The 21,162-nt window shown below is 37.0% G+C and overlaps 3 protein-coding genes across 3 annotated transcripts; 1 reads left to right on the plus strand and 2 right to left on the minus strand.

Annotated features, from left to right (window-relative positions):
• The first annotated feature begins 271 nt into the window (after positions 1-271).
• Positions 272-5,041, plus strand: LOC149702876 (7SK snRNA methylphosphate capping enzyme-like). The gene is made up of 5 exons (XM_089866795.1): positions 272-709; positions 803-2,205; positions 2,961-3,179; positions 3,255-3,381; positions 3,511-5,041. Exons 2-5 carry the CDS (start codon positions 814-816, stop codon positions 3,603-3,605), a joined length of 1,833 nt encoding a protein of 610 aa, XP_089722921.1. The 5' UTR covers positions 272-709; positions 803-813; the 3' UTR covers positions 3,606-5,041.
• On the minus strand, positions 5,030-20,384 carry LOC149702877 (serine/threonine-protein kinase GA29083-like). Its single transcript, XM_089866796.1, has 5 exons — positions 20,140-20,384; positions 18,913-19,204; positions 18,083-18,484; positions 5,384-5,681; positions 5,030-5,298 (listed from the first exon to the last, which is right to left on the minus strand). The coding sequence occupies exons 1-5, from the start codon at positions 20,340-20,342 to the stop codon at positions 5,168-5,170; spliced, it is 1,326 nt and encodes a 441-aa protein (XP_089722922.1). The 5' UTR covers positions 20,343-20,384; the 3' UTR covers positions 5,030-5,167.
• Positions 14,395-15,891, minus strand: LOC149702878 (uncharacterized). The gene is made up of 5 exons (XM_089866787.1): positions 15,369-15,891; positions 15,142-15,313; positions 14,983-15,079; positions 14,694-14,914; positions 14,395-14,625 (listed from the first exon to the last, which is right to left on the minus strand). The coding sequence occupies exons 1-5, from the start codon at positions 15,568-15,570 to the stop codon at positions 14,454-14,456; spliced, it is 864 nt and encodes a 287-aa protein (XP_089722913.1). The 5' UTR covers positions 15,571-15,891; the 3' UTR covers positions 14,395-14,453.
• Positions 20,385-21,162: the final 778 nt, after the last annotated feature.

Genomic DNA, 21,162 nt, shown 5'->3' on the forward strand with positions numbered 1-21,162 from the left:
ATTTTGAAAGTTTGCGATTATCAAGGGCATGCAGCAGCAACCAGGGCGTGAATAAACACCAGACAATGCTAATAAATAATCAATTAATCGCAATTCCACGTTAAAATGCATGGTTAAATGTGTTTAAATTAAGGGGAAAGCATTGAAGGGGGAGCTAAAAAGCAAATCAAGCCGAGGCGCTGCTGCAAACTGCGACCCACCTTTCTTTCCACCCCTCCTTCTACGGCAGCATACCCCCCTCTCTCTTCTATCTCCCCCTATATTTCGCATAGAAAACTCTCGTTAGGAAAAATCTGCCGAAGAAAGGGAAGAGTCGAAATCGCAGCAGGAGCATTGCGAAGCGGAAGTGCAAATAGGAGAATACAACGCGCTTTAGAGGTGTTGTAGACATTTTATTTTGTTTTTAATCGTTTCTTGAGGGTCGAATTATTCGGGATTTAAGTTTTACGCGATCTAACGGGCTACATTTAGCCGTAAAAGTTCGATATTCTTTCGGCGCGGCCCATCGATTCCTTTCCTTGTCGGCCATTTTATTTACGCCTCAATTGGCCTCCATTTTGATTACGCGTGTACCCGAATCCTAGCCAATCAGGGATAGAGAATATTTTACCCAGAAACCATTGCCATTTCTTCAAAAGTAAACAAATACACGTGCTCTCGAAGCATGCGATTGCGTTTTGACAGCTGATTTTTTTTTGGCCGAAGCCCAGTAAGTATAATATTCCTTTTTTGCCATTAATTAATTTAAACTAAATTTAAAATAATATTGTGAGTTGAAAACTTAAGAGGTAATTTTTTGTAGAAATTAAAAATATGGCTTCAGGAACCTCTGTGGATAATCCAATTAACTTTAAACATGATTCTAACCGCCATAAAGGTCAAATGAAGTTCCAAGTACCAAAAATTTATTCAGACACTCCATTGTCTCGAAATAACCATCACAAAAATGCCCCTAACAATCAGCAAAGGCTTAATCGTAAAAACATTAAAGAAGGTGGAGGTGGTGGAGGAGGTGGAGGTGGTCATAAACGAAGACACACTTATAGTGGTAATCCGCAAGATTATAAAAGCGGCGGATTTAAGCGGAGAAGAAGAGGCGGAATAATTGTACCTCCTACCAAATTCTTATTGGGTGGAAATATAAATGACCCTTTAAACTTATCCAGTTTGGAAGATGAAGAGATTAATCGTAAAATGAACGAAGTCACTCCTTATTCTTCACCGGTACCTCCTCCACCGAGACATCACAGTCAAATTGAAGTCCTAATTCCACAGAATATAAATGATCCTTTAAATTTAAACTCTGGTGAAGAAATTGAATTCAAGACAATATCGCCAAAAAATAAAAAGAAGAAAAAGAATAAACCTAAAAAGAGAAATAGCGGAGAAAAGCTGCTAGAGTCGAATACTACTTTGATTCCTGATGAAAAAACTGAAGGAGAGCGAGCCCCCGTTAGGCCAAATACTTTAGATGGTATAGATTCAATTACAGAAACTTCAGACAAAAAAGAAACTGTATTACCTATCAAGGAAACTGCGAAAGAATCAACACCACCGGGAAAACATCATATTAGAACATTTCACGATCGTTCGATTGATAAAATTGTATCTCCCGTTGTCCCTCAAGGATCCCCTATGAAATTTCGAAGAAATCGTAGTTGGAGTTTCTCCAATTCCGAAGACAGGAAAAAAAGAGAATTAAGTACTGGGGATAGTACCGCTGGAATTAGTGGTAAACCACCTTTTCTCAGAAAAATTGGTGGTGCCAAGCAAAAACAAGCGCCTCAAGTCACGGCGCCGAGTTTTAGAAAGAAGGATGAAAGGTTTCAACACGGGAACTATGACAGATATTACGGATATCGAAATGGACCTCATCAGTTTGATGATCCGAGATTAAAGGCGTTAAAAACTGATTGGTTTAGAGGAATGGACGTTTTGGATATCGGTTGCAATGTGGGACACTTAACTCTCACTATCGCTCGGGATTTTGAACCCAAGAAGATGATTGGACTCGATATTGATGAGAAACTTATTAAAGCGGCTCGAAGAAATGTCAGGCATTATATAAAGTCCAATGTTGACGGGAAGAAGAAGGAGGAGTTCCCCATTTCACTCGCTTTGTGTCATGGTCCCATCGCTACATCTGTCTTGCCAAAGAAATCGGAAGATTGCGTGGAATTTCCAAATAATGTATTTTTTGTGCAGGTATTTAAATTCCTAACTAATTAATTCGAGGGGTCGGACGTTTGTCAAAATCCCGTACACTTCGTTTGAAATCTGTTTAAAATCTATCTCGAAATCCCGAAATCTCACGTCAAAATCTAAAAATCTTAAAATCTCACGTCAAAATCTAAAAATCTTAAAATCTCACGTCAAAATCTGAAAATTTTAAAATCTCACGTCAAAATCTAGAAATCCCAAAATCCCAACCTTAAAATCTGAAAATCCCGAAATCCCTCTTTTAAAATCTGAAAATCCCGAAATCTTTACCTAAAATCCCGAAATCTCACATTAAAATCTAGAAATCCCGAAATCTTAACGTAAAATCCTGAAATCTCATCCTAAAATATCAAAATCAGAAAATCTCCTCGAAATCCAAAAATCTCCTCGAAATCCGAAAATCTCCTTCAAAATCTGAAAATCTTGTTCCAAAGCCCGAAATCTCCTTCAAAATCTGAAAATCCTGAACAAAATCCCGAAATCTTCTTCGAAATCTGAAAATCGCGTTTAAAATCTGAAAATCTCCTTTAAAATCCCGAAATCTTAAAATCTTGGACTAGATTTCCAGATTTCTAAAATCTGAGTCAGAATCTCAAAATCTGGGGCAAAATCTCAAAATCTTTGTCAAAATCTTGAAATCTCAAAATCCCGTACACTAAAATGCCGAACGTCCGACCCCTCGAATTAATTATTAACTTTGTTTAGTTCATTCGAAGTTAATATTTTAATTGGTAACTCAGGGTAACTATGTTCCGGAGTCTGAAGAGTTTTTAGAGATGCAGAGGCCGGAGTTTAACACAATTTTGTGTTTGAGTCTAACAAAGTGGATTCATTTGAATAACGGGGATGAAGGTTTAAAGAGAACTTTCAAGAGAATTTTCGCCCAACTTCGTCCTGGTGGAAAGTTAATTTTAGAGGCTCAGCCTTGGAAGTCGTACGTTAAGAAGAAAAAACTCACTGTAAGTTCTTTCTTTTTTTTTTTTTAACATTTAATTGTAATTAAAATGTGGTTTAACATTGTTTTTATGACGTAGGAAACTATTTTCAATAATTTCAACAAAATTAAATTGAAGCCAGATCAGTTTAATGAATATCTTTTATCTTCTGAAATTGGATTCAGTACTTGCGAAGTAATTGATGCTCCAAAACATCCTTCTAAAGGTAAATCACTAGGTTTCTTTCGTGGTTGTTTTGTTTTTCCTTAATTAGGAGTCTTTGAAAGCGTCTGTAGAAAATGGAACAGTTTGTTCGTTTTATAAGTTAAATTTATTTTCTAATTTCATTTTTCAGGATTTTGTAGGCCAATGTACGTTTTTACGAAATCTGACCTTATCAAAGGACACGGTAATAGTAGTGTTCCGCGTGACGAAGAGAAAAATGTGTAAATTTCAGTGTTGGTGAAGAAAAAAACAAATGAAATGTGTTGAAAAAACAGACGAAATGAGTTAAAAAAACAAACTAAATGAATTGAAAAAAACAATTGAAATGTGTTGAAAAAACAATTGAAATGAATTGAAAAAAACAATTGAAATGAATTGAAAAAAAAACTATTGAAATGAGTTGAAAAAAAAACTATTGAAATGAGTTGAAAAACACTTGAAATGAGTTGAAAAACAATTAGAATGAATTGAAAAACAATTGAAATGAATTGAAAAAAACAATTGAAATGAATTGAAAAAAACAATTGAAATGAGTTGAAAAACAATTGAAATGAATTGAAAAAAACAATTGAAATGAGTTGAAAAACAATTGAAATGGATTGAAAGAACAATTGAAATGCGTTGAAAAACAATTGAAATGTGTTGAAAAAACAGTTGAAATGAGTTAAAAAAATTGAAATGGATTGAAAGAACAATTTAAATGAATTGAAAAACAATTAGAATGAATTGAAAAACTAATGAAATGGGTTTGAAAAAACCTTAACGAATTGTGAATACAGAAAAATGATTTATAATAATGAAATTATTGAAATGAGAATTAGAAAATTTCTAAATATTAGAAAGCAGTTCATCTTTCTTCATCTCTAACTTTTCATTCAGTCATCTTTAATCTCTTCATCCACGATCTTCCATCACTTATAAAGTTTCAAATAAACATAATTCATTGAAATTCAAAACCAAAAAAATGAAATATAAGTTTAAAGGAAAAGCACAACTATCATAACATTATACGTTAAAAGAACAGCCTTTTTCTATTTATAAATGGAAAAAGTAATGATCTCTTACCAAATAATTAGAATTTATTTAGTCTTAAAAACGGTTTAGTGCCGTCTGCTAACCCGAAACCTTTTACCTTTACCCCTCTCTCAGCCTGTGAGAATTCAACCAATCCTGTTACTGTAGGGGTAATAGGTTCTGGCTAGCAGACGCCACTAAACCAAAATGGCGACGCTGTAGTCCGCGTTTTTAAAGACTAATTAGATGCTAATTAATTATTTTGCAATAAGAGAACCTTTATTTTTTCTAATATATTTCCTTAGGCGACTTTTATATTTAGAAAAAGGCCGTTCTTTTAAGGTATAATGTTATGTTGTTGCACTTTTCCTTTAAGATTCTTCTAATTACTCGCACCATCCCGGTTCTTTTATTATTTACATTGCTTTTAATTGAAGCTGAAAATGAAATTCTTCAAGGAAATAATTCCGCAAATCAAAGCTGCACCGCCTGACGCCATCTTTTGTTTTTCCAAAGTTTGAAATTAACTGTAATATGTGGATAAGATAAGAAATAACGAAATATTAAATGTAAAATTGTTTAAAATCTATTTCATGAAGCATTCACGAAATAAAATGAAGCATTTTATCGAAAGCTTTTAAGATTTACGGGTGAAAGTACTTATTTATTATTGTAAAATACATTTTGGAAATATTTATTTGAAAATCGGGCGTGGTAAATCCTAATTTGAATTTAGGGAACTATGTTGACGTCATAATGACGTAACAAAAAGGTTAAGTCGAATTTTCGTTGCTGGGGTCTTCACTAGCGGGCGCCACAGTCGTAGTTTCGTCCGCCGCCGCTTTTGTAGTGACAGTCGCGTTTTCTAAAGTTTCGGTTTCTTTTTCATCATCGTCATCTTGTTCTTGGAATTGTAAATAAATCGTTAATTTTGTGATTAACAACACCCCCGTAAGTTATTTTTAATTACTATTATCATAAACACTTACGATTTAATAAGTTGGGAGCACTTTCGTAACGAGATAATTGGGGCTTGGTTGAAATGGAAGCCCTGCGTTCCACGAATTTAGGCTTAGTTTCCGTGTCAGAAAAATTAGGCCTATTTCGCAGATTTTCGAAGTTATTTTTGACGCTGTTAACGTCTTCTGGTTCGGGACTCCTCGTGGAGATGGGAGGTAAAGGTGGTGGCGGGGAACGAACTAGTACGGCAGCCCTGTTATCGATGTCATCCAAGTAGAAAGTTTCCACGTCCCCGAAATCGTTTTTTAGTTGGGAAAAGCTTAGTACCTATGTCAAAAAGGGGAAAGGATTTTTAAATGCGAACATTTTAGTTTCAATAAATATACACATAGAGCTATTTCAGTGGGGGAAAAATTTCGTCTGCTACGAAAATTGGGCCTGCCTTTGAGTGTAGGGCGGCCATATTATGAGGGTTTTCTCTATGGGCAAATAGCATTGGTGACGTAGCCATTACCCCATCTGAAATAGCTCTATTGTTGCTTGTGCAGAGGCTTATCGTGCGATTTTAACTGATAAATCGGGGTCAAAATGTTGCGACGTTTGCTTCTGAGAATAATTTTGAACTGATTCGTTAGTTATAAATCTCGCTTTAAGCCTTGGCACATGCATCGGGAATAAGTTGGATTTGAGAATTCAATAGAGTAACTTCGGTAGAGAGGGGGAGTGAACTGTATATCCCTGCGTTTGGGGGAAACTTTGTAATAGAGAATACTATTTGCCCCCAGAAGGGGGGGGAGATCGCTAAGTTAAGAGGTAGAGGGTTATAACGTTGAAATGTATGAGAAATAAATTACTCTATGGGGGAAATAGGTCTACGAAAGAACCCCTTTGAAGGGAGTAGAAATCTTGACTATAAGAAGATGTATTATATTCACCTTTCTTAGGCCATGTTAAACAATCTTATTTTCCAATTTCGCTAATAACAAGTTGTCGCTTTTGTTACCTTCGACTTCCTTTCCACTCCCTTTATTGTTTTAGTTATCTTCCCTTATGCAAATTTACTATATATAGTTCGATAGTGAGGACAGATAGTCAATAGAAGACGAGATACTATGACCCTGCGTTTTGAGCACGGCGTGGAAGAGTTAAACTTAGATAAAAACGCGGAGAACTAAATACGTCAATCATTGCCAATAATTTATTGGCATTTATCCGAAAACATTTTTGCCTTTAATAATAATAGTAATAGTATACTAGAGTACTGAGAAAACAAGTCCATTTTTATCGGGTGAATAGTTTTTGTTTGAGACATGACTCGCCACCACGTGACAACCTTCTAGATCGGACCGTTAGACGTCTCTATAAGTTCATAAGATATGTTGCATAAGTTTGTCGCTGGTTACAAACTGGAGCTTGTCATGATGTGACGTAGGTCATAGATTCGAGGTAAAGCGACGCCTGATGAGGCGCTGTTAAAGGCTTAGTACAGACTAAATAGGAAGGTGGAAGTCTTGCAAAATTAACCACCGAGTGTAGGACTTCAATTCTCGCTTGTCGTTCTCAAACTAGCTCTCAGAAACTCTCTAGCATTACGAAGTATAGGAAGTGTCATACTTATGGTACATATCTTATAAACTTATGATATTAATAATAAAAATCGTAGCCGCAAACATTTACTGTAGCTTCTTGGAGAAACAATCATAAAATGACCATCAAGGGCATCTGTATAGCTCAAACTCTAAACCTCAAAAAACGAATTGTTATGTTGGGATAACCCTTTATGTCAAACTCCGTTCTAATTTCATAAAGAATTGAAAACGCCTTATAATCATTTAGAAAGCTCTTTCAAGGACATAGAAGTATCTCCCACGTGGAAAGTCTGCACTCAATTTTATAAAAACTAGGACAAGTTAATAATTTTAACAGAGCCTTTTTGAATAATTAATCATTTGGGGGTACGTTTAATGAAAAAACGTTTCTTCTGTAAAATTTTGAGTAATTTCTTGTGAATGACCTTTAAACTCTGATAGATCGAAAGGAGAAGGTTTAATCAGGGATAGATTTAATTTTAGAAGTAGGAATGGAGAACGGTTAGTGTTTACTTCAGTCCGACTCATAGCCCAGTATAGAGCCCCTCCCACCAACACGTAACGGAAAGTTTAAATTATCTTATTGGCTCACTTAAACTACGTTTTGATGACGTTGCTGACGGGGACGGAGAAAAATGCGTAATTCCTTTTTATATCTGTCGCTATCACCCGCCTCTTCTTTCATACCCCTCCATCCCGTGGAAGGGGGTCCGGAACTTTGACGCGCGCCCAGATTACTCTGTTCTCCATTCCTACTTCTAAAATTAAATCTATCCCTGGTTTAATTTAATGCGTAACCGACCTTGAGGAATTCAACCATACCATTTTTAAAATTCCCATTTGGTGTTACTAATATCAACCGTGCAGTTTGTTGAAATATTAACGAATTATAACTGTGCACAGAAGTAAATGAACCGAAGTTACCGGAGAGGGCAAAATTTGTATAATGCGTTTTCCATAACGTGGGGGTAGTAAAAATCAAGGTAGCTGTACCTCTACCTGAATCGTCTCGAAATTTAACGCTGGCACCAAAGACCATAGTTACAGCTTGGTTACAAATCCGCGCAATATCGTTAGTATGAATAAATAGTCGTTGTTTCAGAAATAGGCGTCTGCTTCTATCTTAGGAGCCTAGGCCCTAGGCTTACGTTTGATAATGGATGAAAACAAAGCGGATGATCTTTTGAAATACCTTTCAAATATTAATCGACAATTTGTGACTTCAAGACGGGAAAGATTTATTGAAATTCTAAAGTCAGACATTGGACAATAGTATGTTAAAAGTCTTCTTAATCTACTCGAAAAGTTGTTCAAAGAGTGTAAACCTCAAATCCCTAAGAAGTCGCCATTTTTAAAAACTCTAACTAATTCCCGGAAAATCCGGTTACTCGAACATTGGCCGCTTGGTGGCGTTTTCAAAATTTTGGTGACTCGAAAGAGTAGAGGAGCGAGACTATCGTCGGGGTTGAAATATGGTGGTTTGTGAGGAACTTGTGCTTAATGAATAAACAATAGGACTCCGGTAACTTCGGTTCATTTACTTCTGCTAAAACACTAATCAAATCATAACTCGAAAACAGCGCCCCGGACGGCAAAATGGAGATAGAACATATTCTATACTCAAAATCTCCCAAAGAACATTCTTTTATCAGAATTGTTGGATCCAAAAGTGCTCTTAAGAAATAATTAATTATTTATTTATTTCTTAACGAAAGTGTCCCTAGGGCCTTTATAGTTTACAGGTACTAGACCGCGTTTTAATATTAATATCCCTGAAATTTGATAATTTGGAATAATACCTATATACATTCTGTTTTATGCTAATATCGACTTGACCGCTATACAGTATATTATAATTTTCAAACGCCCTTTAACCTTAATTAGTTTTTGGGGTGTGTGGACTGGACTGACTATACGCGCGACTGGGAGGGAAGATTTCTATATGTTGTTATTTATGATGAGTCGAGAAATTTGGGTCAAATTGTCGTCGTGGAAAAGGCCAGCCACTGCAGCCTATGAACCTTTACCTTATTAATTATCAGAGCATTTGGACGCCAGACTCGACTCTATAATCTAATAAAACCTTGGCTATAGATATACATATAAACCGCGCGTGGCCCAAAACGCTAAAAGTCAATTATCACTTCTTTCGAATTAAGAAGTATAATTGTTTTTCATTAATAATGGACACGTTTTTTTTATTTGGGTAATTTTTCTTAGCCCTAATTCGATTAATTAGAACTGACTTGTACCGCGGTTACTGGTACAGGCTTTTGTCTCTCTTTTAACAATGGTGGCCAGAGAGAGAGTATAGAAATCTTATTTTATTTGAGGTATACAGGGTGTTTCTGAAAAGTCTGCACACCATAAATTAAGGGGTTATGTTCTTTGGGAAATCAATTTTGAGTCGAAAATGTAACTTCCTTCTATCTCCATTTTGCCACAAGGGACACTGTTTTCAAGTTAATATTGGTCAAAGTATTTTAGGGATGACCCCTTAATTGAATTAGAAATCATTGTCTAAATCAGTTTCTTAATTAAATTTAAGGGGTTATCCGTAAAATACTTTGACCAATCTTAACTCGGAAACAGTGCCCCGGACTGCAAAATGGAGATAGAAGTTACATTTTCGACTCAAAATCGCCCAAAGAACACATTCCCCAAATTTGTTCTGTCGAGGATACGGAGCGGTATATACTGATATGAAATGTCAGCCAATAACTAAGGCACGGCGACGGCTTATGGCGGATCCCGTATAAATGCATCTCGTAATTTAGCCTTTATCGGTCCAGCATGGGTCCAGTTAGAAATACATAGATTTCTTCTACTTGGAATCTTTAACAGGCCATTTTCTGGACATTTCTGCTTGAATTAAAGAAGAAACCGTCACCTGATTTGAGCTTAGAAATCACGTGATATCGATGCAGCTTGCGACCTATGGGCGCCGCAACAGTTTTCAAATAAATATTAAACTTTTCTTTTGCCATGGTAAAAAAATTATATAAAGAAAGACTAATTTTGCGAAGAAAAACTCATGGTAATGATTTAGTAAAGATGTAAAATTTTCTAATAAAATTGGACTGATGAAGACCCTTGGGTCGAAAGCTTTCCGCTTGTTGTATTTATTAGAAAATTTTACATCTAATAAAGTACTAAATCATTACCATGAGTTTTTCTTCGCAAAATTAGTCTTTCTTTATATAGTTATCAAATAACACATAAGTTTATAAGATATGTTCCATAAGTATGTCACTACCTATACTTCGTAATGCTAGAGGCTTAATGAGAGCTAGTTCAAGAACGACGCGAGAACTGACTACACTCGGTTTTGCAGTCCATCCTCCTATTTAGTCTGTACTAAGCCTTTGGCAGCGCCTCACCAGGCGTCGCTTTACGAGAATCTATGACGTTTCACCTACGTCACTTCATGACAAGCTCTCATTAACGAGTGACACACTTATGGAACATATCTTATAAACTTATGATAACATCATATGTGAAAAACCAATGAGATGCGTGGAAGGAGAAGCTGCGGTTTAACGAAGTTTCTAGCCCTTCCTTTTACCTTCAATCAGATGGTGTGGAGTCTATGGTCCCTAAAGCTCCAGTGGATTCCCTACAAGTTGACTTTCCTTACGAATTCCAGTTTTGATTTGGCAAAGCTAGAGGCATTTGTGGGCGGGATTTATACGTGCATGTATAAATCCCGCCCACAAATGCCTTTGCCAAGCCAAACCCGGAGTTCGGGAGGAAAGTCCCCTTGTAGGGGATCCACTGGACCCGCTCTATCCTTTTTAAAGATTCCCAAGTAGAAGAAATCTATATATTCCTCGTCCCTTATATCTAGAGTATAGCTTTGTAGGTTTGTGTGACCTCAATTCCCGGCATGCCTGGCGTACACGTGAAATATTCTGCCGTGTTTATGTTATCAAGCACGTCAAAAGTGGAAAAGAGTTAGTCCCAAAAGCCCTATCCTAAATTGTTTTCTATAATATGTACCCACGCAGGTAGGCTTCACTTTTATAATGTTTGGGATTCCAGAGACTGAAAGCGAAAGACAAAATTTGAGAGGTAAAAACGAGGTTACGTTTATGTGAAGGGGGCGGCAGCATTGGGAATCAAATTACCTAGAAAGTATCTAGGCGAAATTGCGCGACCTCGTCTGGTGTACCTCCGTTTTGGGGTCATCTTCTGATTCTGAATCGGGGTGATTACTGAATTCTATTTTCCAGAAAAAGATCAAGGTGCACGTTTCGCTGTTTCATTTAAACCAAAGTTATGAAAATCACTGTATAGTCAGCAGAATGTTGTATCAGAAGGGGATAATAGAAGAAGGATGGCACTCTGTATCCTCTTAATACTTTAGTTATTATGTAACATGATTCTTCCCAGGCGAGGGATCCCTTTTTGTTCGCTCTCCTGCTTATCAAATTTCAGACGGGCATCACACCGTGCTAGGGTGAATTCTATAACTTTTTGGTAATAAATCCTCAGCAATCAAACCACAAACCTTGACGTGGGACAAAATTCTACAAGCGCATGCGCCTTGGCAAATAGTTAAATGCTAATAGAGTAATGATAAGGGAACTATTTATCGCCTATGATTGATTCGGTTTAGTAACCTTGCTTCAAATGTAAAATGATATTGGGAAGAATCATGTTACAAGTACCCCGCTTTGTGGTGGGACACATCTCTCGAAGATAAGTATTATATACTTCTGGTTGCACTTGCTAAGCTATGAATATTTCCTAATTTTTTGAAATTTCATAATTTCGAGTTATTTTATTTCTGGTGCAGGGAATTGAGAGCCAAAATTAAATTGGAAGGGTAGTATCTAGATCGAGAAACACGCCTCATAAGCCGAAATTTTTGTCTAAAATTCCAAAACTCTTTTTCAATGCACAGTCTGAAATCCGAATCAGGTTGAAATATCATTTGGTACATAGATACAAGCCTGTTTTTCCTCTCTCTTTCTTTCTCTCTCTCAGGAGCTAAGGCTTAGCCTAGATCGAGGGGCTAATCACTCGCAGATTACCTGTAAACCGACACATCAATTTAGCAATGTATTGCTTTTAAAGATTACACGCTATCTTTCTAGTCCAGCGTGTACACTGATCTCGCTAAACGACTGGCCCCTCGGAACGTGGGTAGATTTTACGTGCTGTTATTGCAATTTTATGGTAATATTTTTTTCCATTGGTTGCTTATGCTTTCATTGCGGAATAGGAGAGGAAACTGCCATTTATTGCACTTTTGAAGAATTATTCCTTCTCGCTACATTAAATTATTCCGTTTAAAACGGCATAACTGTAAAAAATAGGTATATTTGGTCTAAATCTCGGAAAAACTGCGATATTTCTTCTAATTTCTTCTTCTATGCAATTTTTAAAACGTTGTTTTGAAAATCGATTTTTTTTTTTCGATTGATACATTTCTAGCGTCATTAGACTCTCCTGTTGTTATAAAGGTGCGTTTTCAAAGGAGCGTGTTGAGGGTATTTTTTAGCGAGGAACGGACCGCGCGATTTTTTTTTTCTCGCCAAGAAATTTTCTTTTTCTCGCTATCGCTTGCGCTAGCGATACTTTTTTTTCAACCGTTTTCATGCGCGCGATAAACGTGCATAGCGAGATCGTTAAGCCTAATTTTTCAATAATTGGTCATTTTTAAAAATGGCGGTTACAAAGAGTCGGCGTCGTTGTTTAATAATCCGTAAGAAAATGCTAATGATGCAGTTATATTATATGCATAATTTTGGAACTGGAAAAAAAGTATACCGCACCAAACGCTGGTGGGTCCATCCTATATGGCGTGCCCGAGATTCTGAAGGGGATTATGGAACACTGGTAAGTGATTTTTGTTAAACGCAGTTGCAGTAATCTTCAAAGAACGCTAAGAAACAGAAATTTGGTTGTCCAATGTACCAAAAATTGGGAAACTTGCAAGTCAAGTCTTACGCCCTAAATTGATTGGATTAATATTTATTTAGATGCATAAAATGAGAAAGTATGATCATGACAAGTTTTCAAATTTCACTCGTATGAGTCCTGAAAACTTTGACAAGTTGCTTGAGTTTGTGAAAGATAAATTAAAAAAATACCCTGTTTCTCGAGAACCCTTAGAACCTGGGTTACGTCTCGCCTTGACATTAAGGTAATATTTCAAATATCTTAAATATATCACATGGAAGAAGGAAAGATTTTATGTACTACAGGTTTTTGGCAACTGGGAATAGTTTGGCTTCGATTTCTTACCAATTTCGAGTTGGAAAGACTACTGCCCATAAGATTATTCGCAAAACATGTGCAGCGCTATGGGAAGTTTTGCAGCCAATTTATCTGAAGGTATGTTAATTTCTTAAACTAAAAACATTTCTCATCTGTATTTAATTTTCAGAAACCTTTACGATCTGACTTTGAGGAAGTTGAAAAAGGTTTCCGCAACAAATGGAATTACCCCAACTGTGCAGGAGCAGTTGACGGGAAACACGTAATGATTCAACAGCCCTCAAAGTCTGGAACTTTATATCACAATTACAAGGTGGTTATTTCAAATGATGCAACAAAATGTAATTAAAATAAAATCTTATTTATTTCAGGGCTTCAACTCCATAGTGTTGATGGCAACTGTTGACGCCCATTATCGTTTCATCGTTGTCGATGTTGGAGGTTTTGGTTCTCATTCTGATGGAGGACTGTTTAAAGGTTCCGCCTTTGGTCAGGCAGTTCAAAATGGAACAGTAGAATTTCCTGAACCTAGGAGGCTTCCAAAAACCAACATAACCACGCCTCACGTTCTCTTGGGAGACGAAGCTTTCCAGCTTCTTCCAAATTTTATGAGACCCTTTTCATCGGATGATCTTGAGAACTCTCACCGCATTTTCAATTATCGTTTAAGCAGAGCAAGGTTACATTTCATTATTTATCTGAATTCGCTGTTTCATTTAAAAAACCACTTCCAGTGACAAAACCTTGGTGTTTCCGTATAGTGAAGTGGAAATTTGCTTGCCCCTTTTTCACCATTAATTTTTTTTTTCACAGAAGATGCAGTGAAAATGCATTTGGAATGCTTGCCACTAGGTGGAGAGTTTTCAGAAAGCCCATCATGTTTAAGCCACAAAATGCAGACAAAATAGTAAAGGCGTGTGTCGTGCTGCACAATTATTTAATTGAAGTAGAAAAAGATCTAGAAGATGAAGACAAGTGTTATTGCCCAGTAGACTTTGCCGATTCTATTAATAAGGATGGATCCCTCAAGGAAGGACTATGGGCGAAAAATTTAGAAGAAAACCCAGCATTTGGTTTTCGTAAGTTGGAACCAACTGCATCCAAAAATTTCAAGTACGAAGCCAACAATGTTCGAAAAACATTTGCCAATTATTTTTCTTCTCCTGCGGGGCAAGTTAGTTGGCAATGGGAAATGAAAGGAGTGAAAAAACCCGACGAACTTTAATACAATTAAAATGATTATAATTTAATAACTCAAAATATGTTTACATAACAATAATTTGCATTAAAAATAACTATGGGTGTCCACACTGATGGGGTTACCTTTGGCAAACGAATTGATTAGTTTCATAACTTCTATTTGGCAATCATTTACGAAGTTTGGTGAAACCTTCCTCATCATCGTGGCAACTAAATCACCAAAAATTGCACTATCATCTTGCGATGTTTGCAGTTCCCTGTATTTGACGATCAGTAATTATAATTTAGAAAGAAGTAAACACACGCACAGTTTCCGAAGTCGTACCTATTTAATTCTGCCATTTGATTCAAGAATATTTCATGTGTAGTACTTCGTTTTTTTAGAGATTGGGGTGCTTTTCTCTCGTCCACCTCAGAGCTGTCCCTTTTACGTTTTTTATCGTTTCGTCTAATTTCTTCACTCTCATTTGATGGACCTTGGTCTTTATCATCGGCAAAACCTTCAAAATCTTTCACCGTAAATTCTTTTCCGCCTGCCTCTATCACCTTATTCACACGAATGAAGTTAGTTTCATTTGTGTAACTGAATGTTTTACTAAAGTTGCGCAAAATACCATTTCATCCACGTCATTTTCTTTATCGTCACATTTTGGGGATGTAGAAACATCATTCTCCCCTTGTTTTTGATTTTCGTCGAAGTTTGAAGAAGTTCTACGTCATTTAAATATATATTTTCATAATTGAAGTTGCGACAATGAGAAATATTTACATACTCTCTTCGCGCAAGCACATCTTTCAAAAAAAGAAGCGGCTTAAAGTAAGCCCACTTTATTCTATCCGCTTGGGTCTCATCAAATTCTTGACCACTTTTTGTTGTGGTTACTGCGTAAAATGTATTACGAAAATGATCCACCAGGTTCTTCCACATTTTTTTACATTCGCTTTCTAAATAATGAACATTTTAGCTGAAGAAAAGCACCTATATCTCAACAAGGCTTACTATTCATCTGCATTTTCGTCGCTACTTCCATCCATTTATTCTCTTTCAAATCAGTGTGGCGATAAGCCACAAGTTTCCTGTTCCATATAACATCTCTTTCTCTAACTAAATCTATTAATTTTTCTTTTTTTTCATCTAATACTCTTTTGTTCTCAGCTCGAATTAGTTTTAAATTTTCGTTTATTAAGGATTTTTTACCCATTTTTATATTCAGTTCTAAAACTGGTAATAATTAGGCTTAAAACGTAGCCTTTCAAATCTCGCGCTGCACTTAAAACACGCGCCAAAGTTTTCGACGCTCCTATTGGCTACGAAAAATATGACATCACAAACATTAAGCGAGAAAGAAAAACGCTTAGCGAGAATATCTAATTGAATCTGATCGGAGCGGGTAGCGATTTTTTTCCTCGCTCGCGGCTTTTACTCGCACCCGCAAAAAATATCGCTTTAATGAAAACGGTTGCTCGCGGAGCGGGTGCGAGAATTTTTAATTTTTTCTCGCACCCGCTCGATTTTTACCCTCAACACGCTCCTTTGAAAACGCACCTTTAGGGTTGGATGTTATCAGAAAGGAGTTCAGCTTATTTGGTATTGGTAATTTCCTTTCGATAAATCTCCTCTGGAGTTATTTAGAAACGACTCTACAAGAAAGCGATTCGTATCCCATTTTATTAAGAGTGGCTTTTGATTATAGGCTCAAATCTAAAGGGGTATTGAAACTATGACTTATTTCGTATACATTTAAGGTTAAATATGGTTAAGGTTAAATCTACCTCTCCAGACGTAAAAATTAGAGACTGTTGTTTTCCATTTCAAGAACGAATCGTTAAAATATCTCTAAAAATCTAAACGGCTTATCAATCAAATATCCAGTTTTCTCAAACGTTATCGTATAATATCCTCTGACCCGTACTTATTTCCGTGCTTACATAACTGCAGCTTTCTGTATATTGCAAGCAGTGTTAGTCTTCTCCGTGAAGCAAGTTCGCCTATTGGACGCCTAGTACCTACCACCTGACAGATTCGTCCAAAAGGGGTACTTCCCAGTGCTTCGTGGGAAAGCCTAACGCGTAGTGTCCATTGGGGAAACTTAATTGCTTGTACCATCTTTAATATTGTAGATAGAAACATGCTTGTAATTAATATATTCATTATTTTATACGGCCTTTCGATTAAAAAATGAAAAATTATATCCATGAGTTTCCCTTAGGCTTTAAGATAAAACTCTTTATACACTTTCTTGACGAAATTACATTTACAAGTTGATGGTCTACAAAACGACCGTATTTAGTCCTAGTTTAGGCTTTTCCCACTCTTTATTTTTGCCATTTTATAGTAATGAAAGAATAGGCCCTTAAAAATTGATTCATAGTTTATTCATTCGACGAAATCCCGATCGTGCAGAACGTGATTTATAGAGACCCTAGAGACCCGTATTTCTCCAAAAAAAATAATAAATAAATAAATAACAATAAAAACTGCATAAAAATCATCGTTATTATGAATATCCGCTATGGGAATATACTCTCCGTTTACGGGTGTGTTTTATAGTCATTGATTGATACATTTTTATTTTTTATATACAGGGTGCTACAAAAAATGGTGGTAGGATCCAAATTTAATGGGTTCTATGGGCAATTTTGAGTCCAAAATGTAGCTTCTATGACATTTTGCCATAAGGGCCATGGTTATTAATGTTTTATGGATGGCACCTTAAATTTAAAGAGATACTATGAGCTAGACTTTTGAGAGTGTAAAATAATGAATATATCAATTGGAACCATGATTCTATTTACAATATTAAAGAAGATACAAGCAATTAAGTTTAAGTAATGGCGCGTAATGGACACTACGCGTTAGGCTTCTCCGAGAAGCACTGGGAGTACCCTGTTGGACGAATCCGTCGTCCAATAGGGGTAGTTCCTAGTGCTTCGCGGAGAAGTCTAGACTACGGAAACTTAATTGCGCGTATCTTCGTTAATATTGTAAATAGAAACATGGTTCCAATTGATATATTCATTATTTTATACGCTCTTTTGATTGAAAAGAGTAAAAAATTCTAGTCCGAAGTATCCCTTAAAGTAAGAAGCGGAAATATAATACTAATTTAATTAAGTGGTTATCCGTAAAATACTCCAATCATAACTCTAAAACAGTGTTATGGCCCTGACCACAAAATGTCTTCGAATATTTTCAACTCGAAATCGTCCATATAAACCCTCTTTACTTCGGTGCTACCACCCTTTTTGGGAACACCCTGTATGCTTTCTCTTCGTCTTTTTGTTAAGAGTGTGTTTACGAAACTAATATTTTTACGTAAGCTCTTTCAAAAGAGCTTTGAAGAATTAGTCACGCGAATTTTTGCGTTCCTTTTTCTTGTACAAGTGTTCTAATATGTTTGGAATTATAGCGTTTCGGGGAAGTTTCCATTTTGGAGTATTTTCTCTCTCTTATTTTCTACCTACGCCTGTAGATATATTTCAACCGCTGTACGTTGTCGTGCGTTGTACCGTTACGTTATAGTTTGTAAGCCAGCTTAAGTTTTAAACCACTACTACATAAAGTAAATAAACACATGGTAATTTAAATTAAAACGTTCTTGGTTCTAAAATGCGAGAAAATATTCTATCTAAACTATATTTCAAAGGTTAATACAAGAATACCATCCATACTTTTGATTATACAGTATTAAAGGTCATAGTTCAACTTCTTACCTCTTGACCCCATGGCGTGTACATTCTAGTTGGATGATCCAATCTTATAGCTTGTCCTAAATCCTTGAGTACTCCTTCGAAGTTTTTAGTTGTCCTCAAATTGAGTAAAACTCTGCTCCTAATTTCATGGTGATTCCCGTTGACCACGGTCAGAATTCTACCCTCTTTGTAAGCGGCTGGATACTCGTTTAAGGAAGCCCTGCTTCTTATTGATAGGTCCGAACCACGACTGTTGTAAACTCCACTCTGGTCCGAGTACCTTCCAATGCGGTTAACCACCGGTCGCCTTAAGTGGACCGGGGTCACGGGACGCAATAGTCTGAGGTCGTCCTCGCGTAAGAGAGTCGGTCTGCCGCCCGTATAAGCTGTCCGCATACGGGCCGATACTCCGTACGCTATGTCCTGAGCAAGGAAGATAAAATTGGATAAGACATTAGAATAAAATTTGACTAGAAAATCATATATTTACAAAACCGGGTATAGATTTAATTTTAAAAGTAGGAATGGAGAACAGAGTATTGTGGGCGCGCATCAAAGTCCCGGACCCCCTTCCACGGGACGGGGGTGTATGAAAGAAGAGGCGGGTCATAGCGACGGAGGTAAAAAGGAATTACGTCTTTTTCGCCGTCCCCGTCAGAAACGTCATCAAAACGTAGTTTAAGTGAGCCAATAAGATAATTTAGACTTTTCGTTACGTGTTGGAGGGAGGGGCTCTATTCTGGGCTATGAGTCGGAATGAAGTAAATACTAACGTTCTCCATTCCTACTACTAAAATTAAATCTATCCCTGACAATACCAAAAAGCAAAGCGGTAGAATACAAAAACTAACCTGGAAGAGTCTGTTGGAAGATACGACGTAGGAATCTCCGTCTTGGAGTTCCTCTAGCCTCTTGATTATCTTTCCACGTAGGTTGAATATGTAACGAACCCCGTACGTGACCTTTAACCTTTGGGTCAAATAATCGCACAAAGCCCCGAACGAGTGAAAGTCCTTCCCTCGTCGAATGGACACTTTGATGCCCGGGAAGAATAGATCGCCGTTGATATAGAAAGTGACCAGTAGGGCCTTGGGGACCCGAAAAGCGGCCGGGTAGAAAGATTGACCTTGCCATCGTAGAGGTCTTCAAGGTTAAATTGCGTTGCAATATATTAGTTACGCTCGCCTACCCCCCTTAAATATGTTTTCCATATAGTAAATGCCGTTAAAGGGGAATTGGAAATACCTTTACTGTTTATTAAATCAATTCTGATGACCTAGGAGTTAACTCTACCATGTCTGTCAACTCTCAACTAAATATTCTATGCACCTTTCTTTTCCCAATCAAATGAACGTAAAATGTTTTGGATCAACTGTACTTTTCCCAATGGTCAACCTCGTGACATAGAGCCATTACGTGTCCTTATTGACTTTTGAGAATATTTCGACCACTTTCTTTGAGAAATCTTATAGTGAATTCCATTGGAGTGCTCCGAGATCGCTCGCGGTTTTCTCTATTTCTCCATCAAATCCGACAAAAAGTGCTCAATAAGATCATTTTCAGTTCGATCTTGAAGAAAAATACGTGTAATTACCGGAGCGGTATTATATAACATCAGTTTTTTTTTTTCGACAAAATGTCTACGCTGATTCACCGAGCAATTCGTACTGATACCGTTTTCCATTGGCTGCTAGCAGTCTGCCACCATTGAGCAATATTACACTAGACATAGATGCACTTAATGCAATTTTAAGGCGACTTTCATTCTCAATCCGATAAAACTACTCAATTAGAAATGCCAATGGAAAACGGTATTATCTGTCTTTTAATACAAATTGGTACCAAGCAGAAATCGGACCGAGCGAGCGACCAATGGATGACGTGAATCCGAGGAGAAGTGACCAAACGATGGAACACAAAACCTTTCAGAGCAATCCGAGGTTGCCCCGAGTAGTCCAATGGAATTCTCTATTAAGTTCGCTTTACACCGGCGTTACTCCGCGAGCCAATTATTAAAAGTTAATCGAAGCTTATTGATTAAGGCTAATGGGACATGGGGCGACCCTACCGTACTTCACCTGTTATAGTAATTGTTGTAAAACATAACGTAATCTTGACTTTGCAAGATGGAGTGTTCCCTCAGGGCCCTAGCCTTTTCTTCCAATTCTTCCTTGTATTGAACTCTTCTCTTATTTCGAGGTAGACTCCTCGATCTGTATTTTCCCGTGCTTCCCTGGTCCATGATTATTTCGGTTTTATCGTCGAATCGTACTCTCTTCATTCATTCAAGTCATATCCGGTAGAAAAAAAAACCAACACGCCGTTTATTCTAAACACAAAAATATAAAGAAAAATATTAAACCTTGCAATATATGGGATATCCCTGTAAACATAAGTTCTTTAAGATATGTTCCAAAAGTTTGTCACTGGCTACAAGCTGGAGCTTGTCATGAAGTGACGTAGGAAGGTCATAGATTCGAGGTAAAGCGATGATTGCCTGGCGAGGCGCTGTTAAAGGCTTAGTAAAGCAAACCAAGAAGCGATATCTAGTTTACTAGGGAGAAGGTAAAAGATGCTTAAGTATTCGCGCGCCATAGTCCCAGTCCCCCTTTCAAAATACAAGGGGGGACGTAAAAGGAGGCCGGGCTATTTCGCCTCTCCTCAGTCGGAAAATGCGTAATTTTCGTCATTCGCATCGCGCTGACGTGAGTTTTCAAGAACAAATGAGATTCTGGTTGTAATTTAGAGGCGGGGATTAACTCCGGACCTACTATACGTTTGGACTGGTGATAAAGCTAGCATAATGTGGCGAATTTATACCTTCTCCCTAATAAACTAGATATCACTTCTTGGTACAGACTAAATAGGAAAATGAAAGTCCAAAATTAACCGAGAGTAGGACTTCAATTCTCTCTTGTCGTTCTCGAGCTGTAAGTCTCTAGCATTACGAAGTGTCATACTTATGGAACATATCTTATAAATTTATGCTGTAAGCTTTATAGTGGTCTCGTGTGTCGCTTTGTAGCGTGTTCGCGCTTACTAAGATCTGGTTGGCTTTTCCCCAACGTTAATATCACACTAGTTTACATTGTGTACATCGA

The sequence above is a fragment of the Phalangium opilio genome, unplaced genomic scaffold (genome assembly GCF_054372755.1).
Source record: "Phalangium opilio isolate 3A_F unplaced genomic scaffold, DU_Popi_V2 ptg000017l_1, whole genome shotgun sequence".
Lineage (NCBI taxonomy): Eukaryota > Metazoa > Arthropoda > Arachnida > Opiliones > Phalangiidae > Phalangium > Phalangium opilio.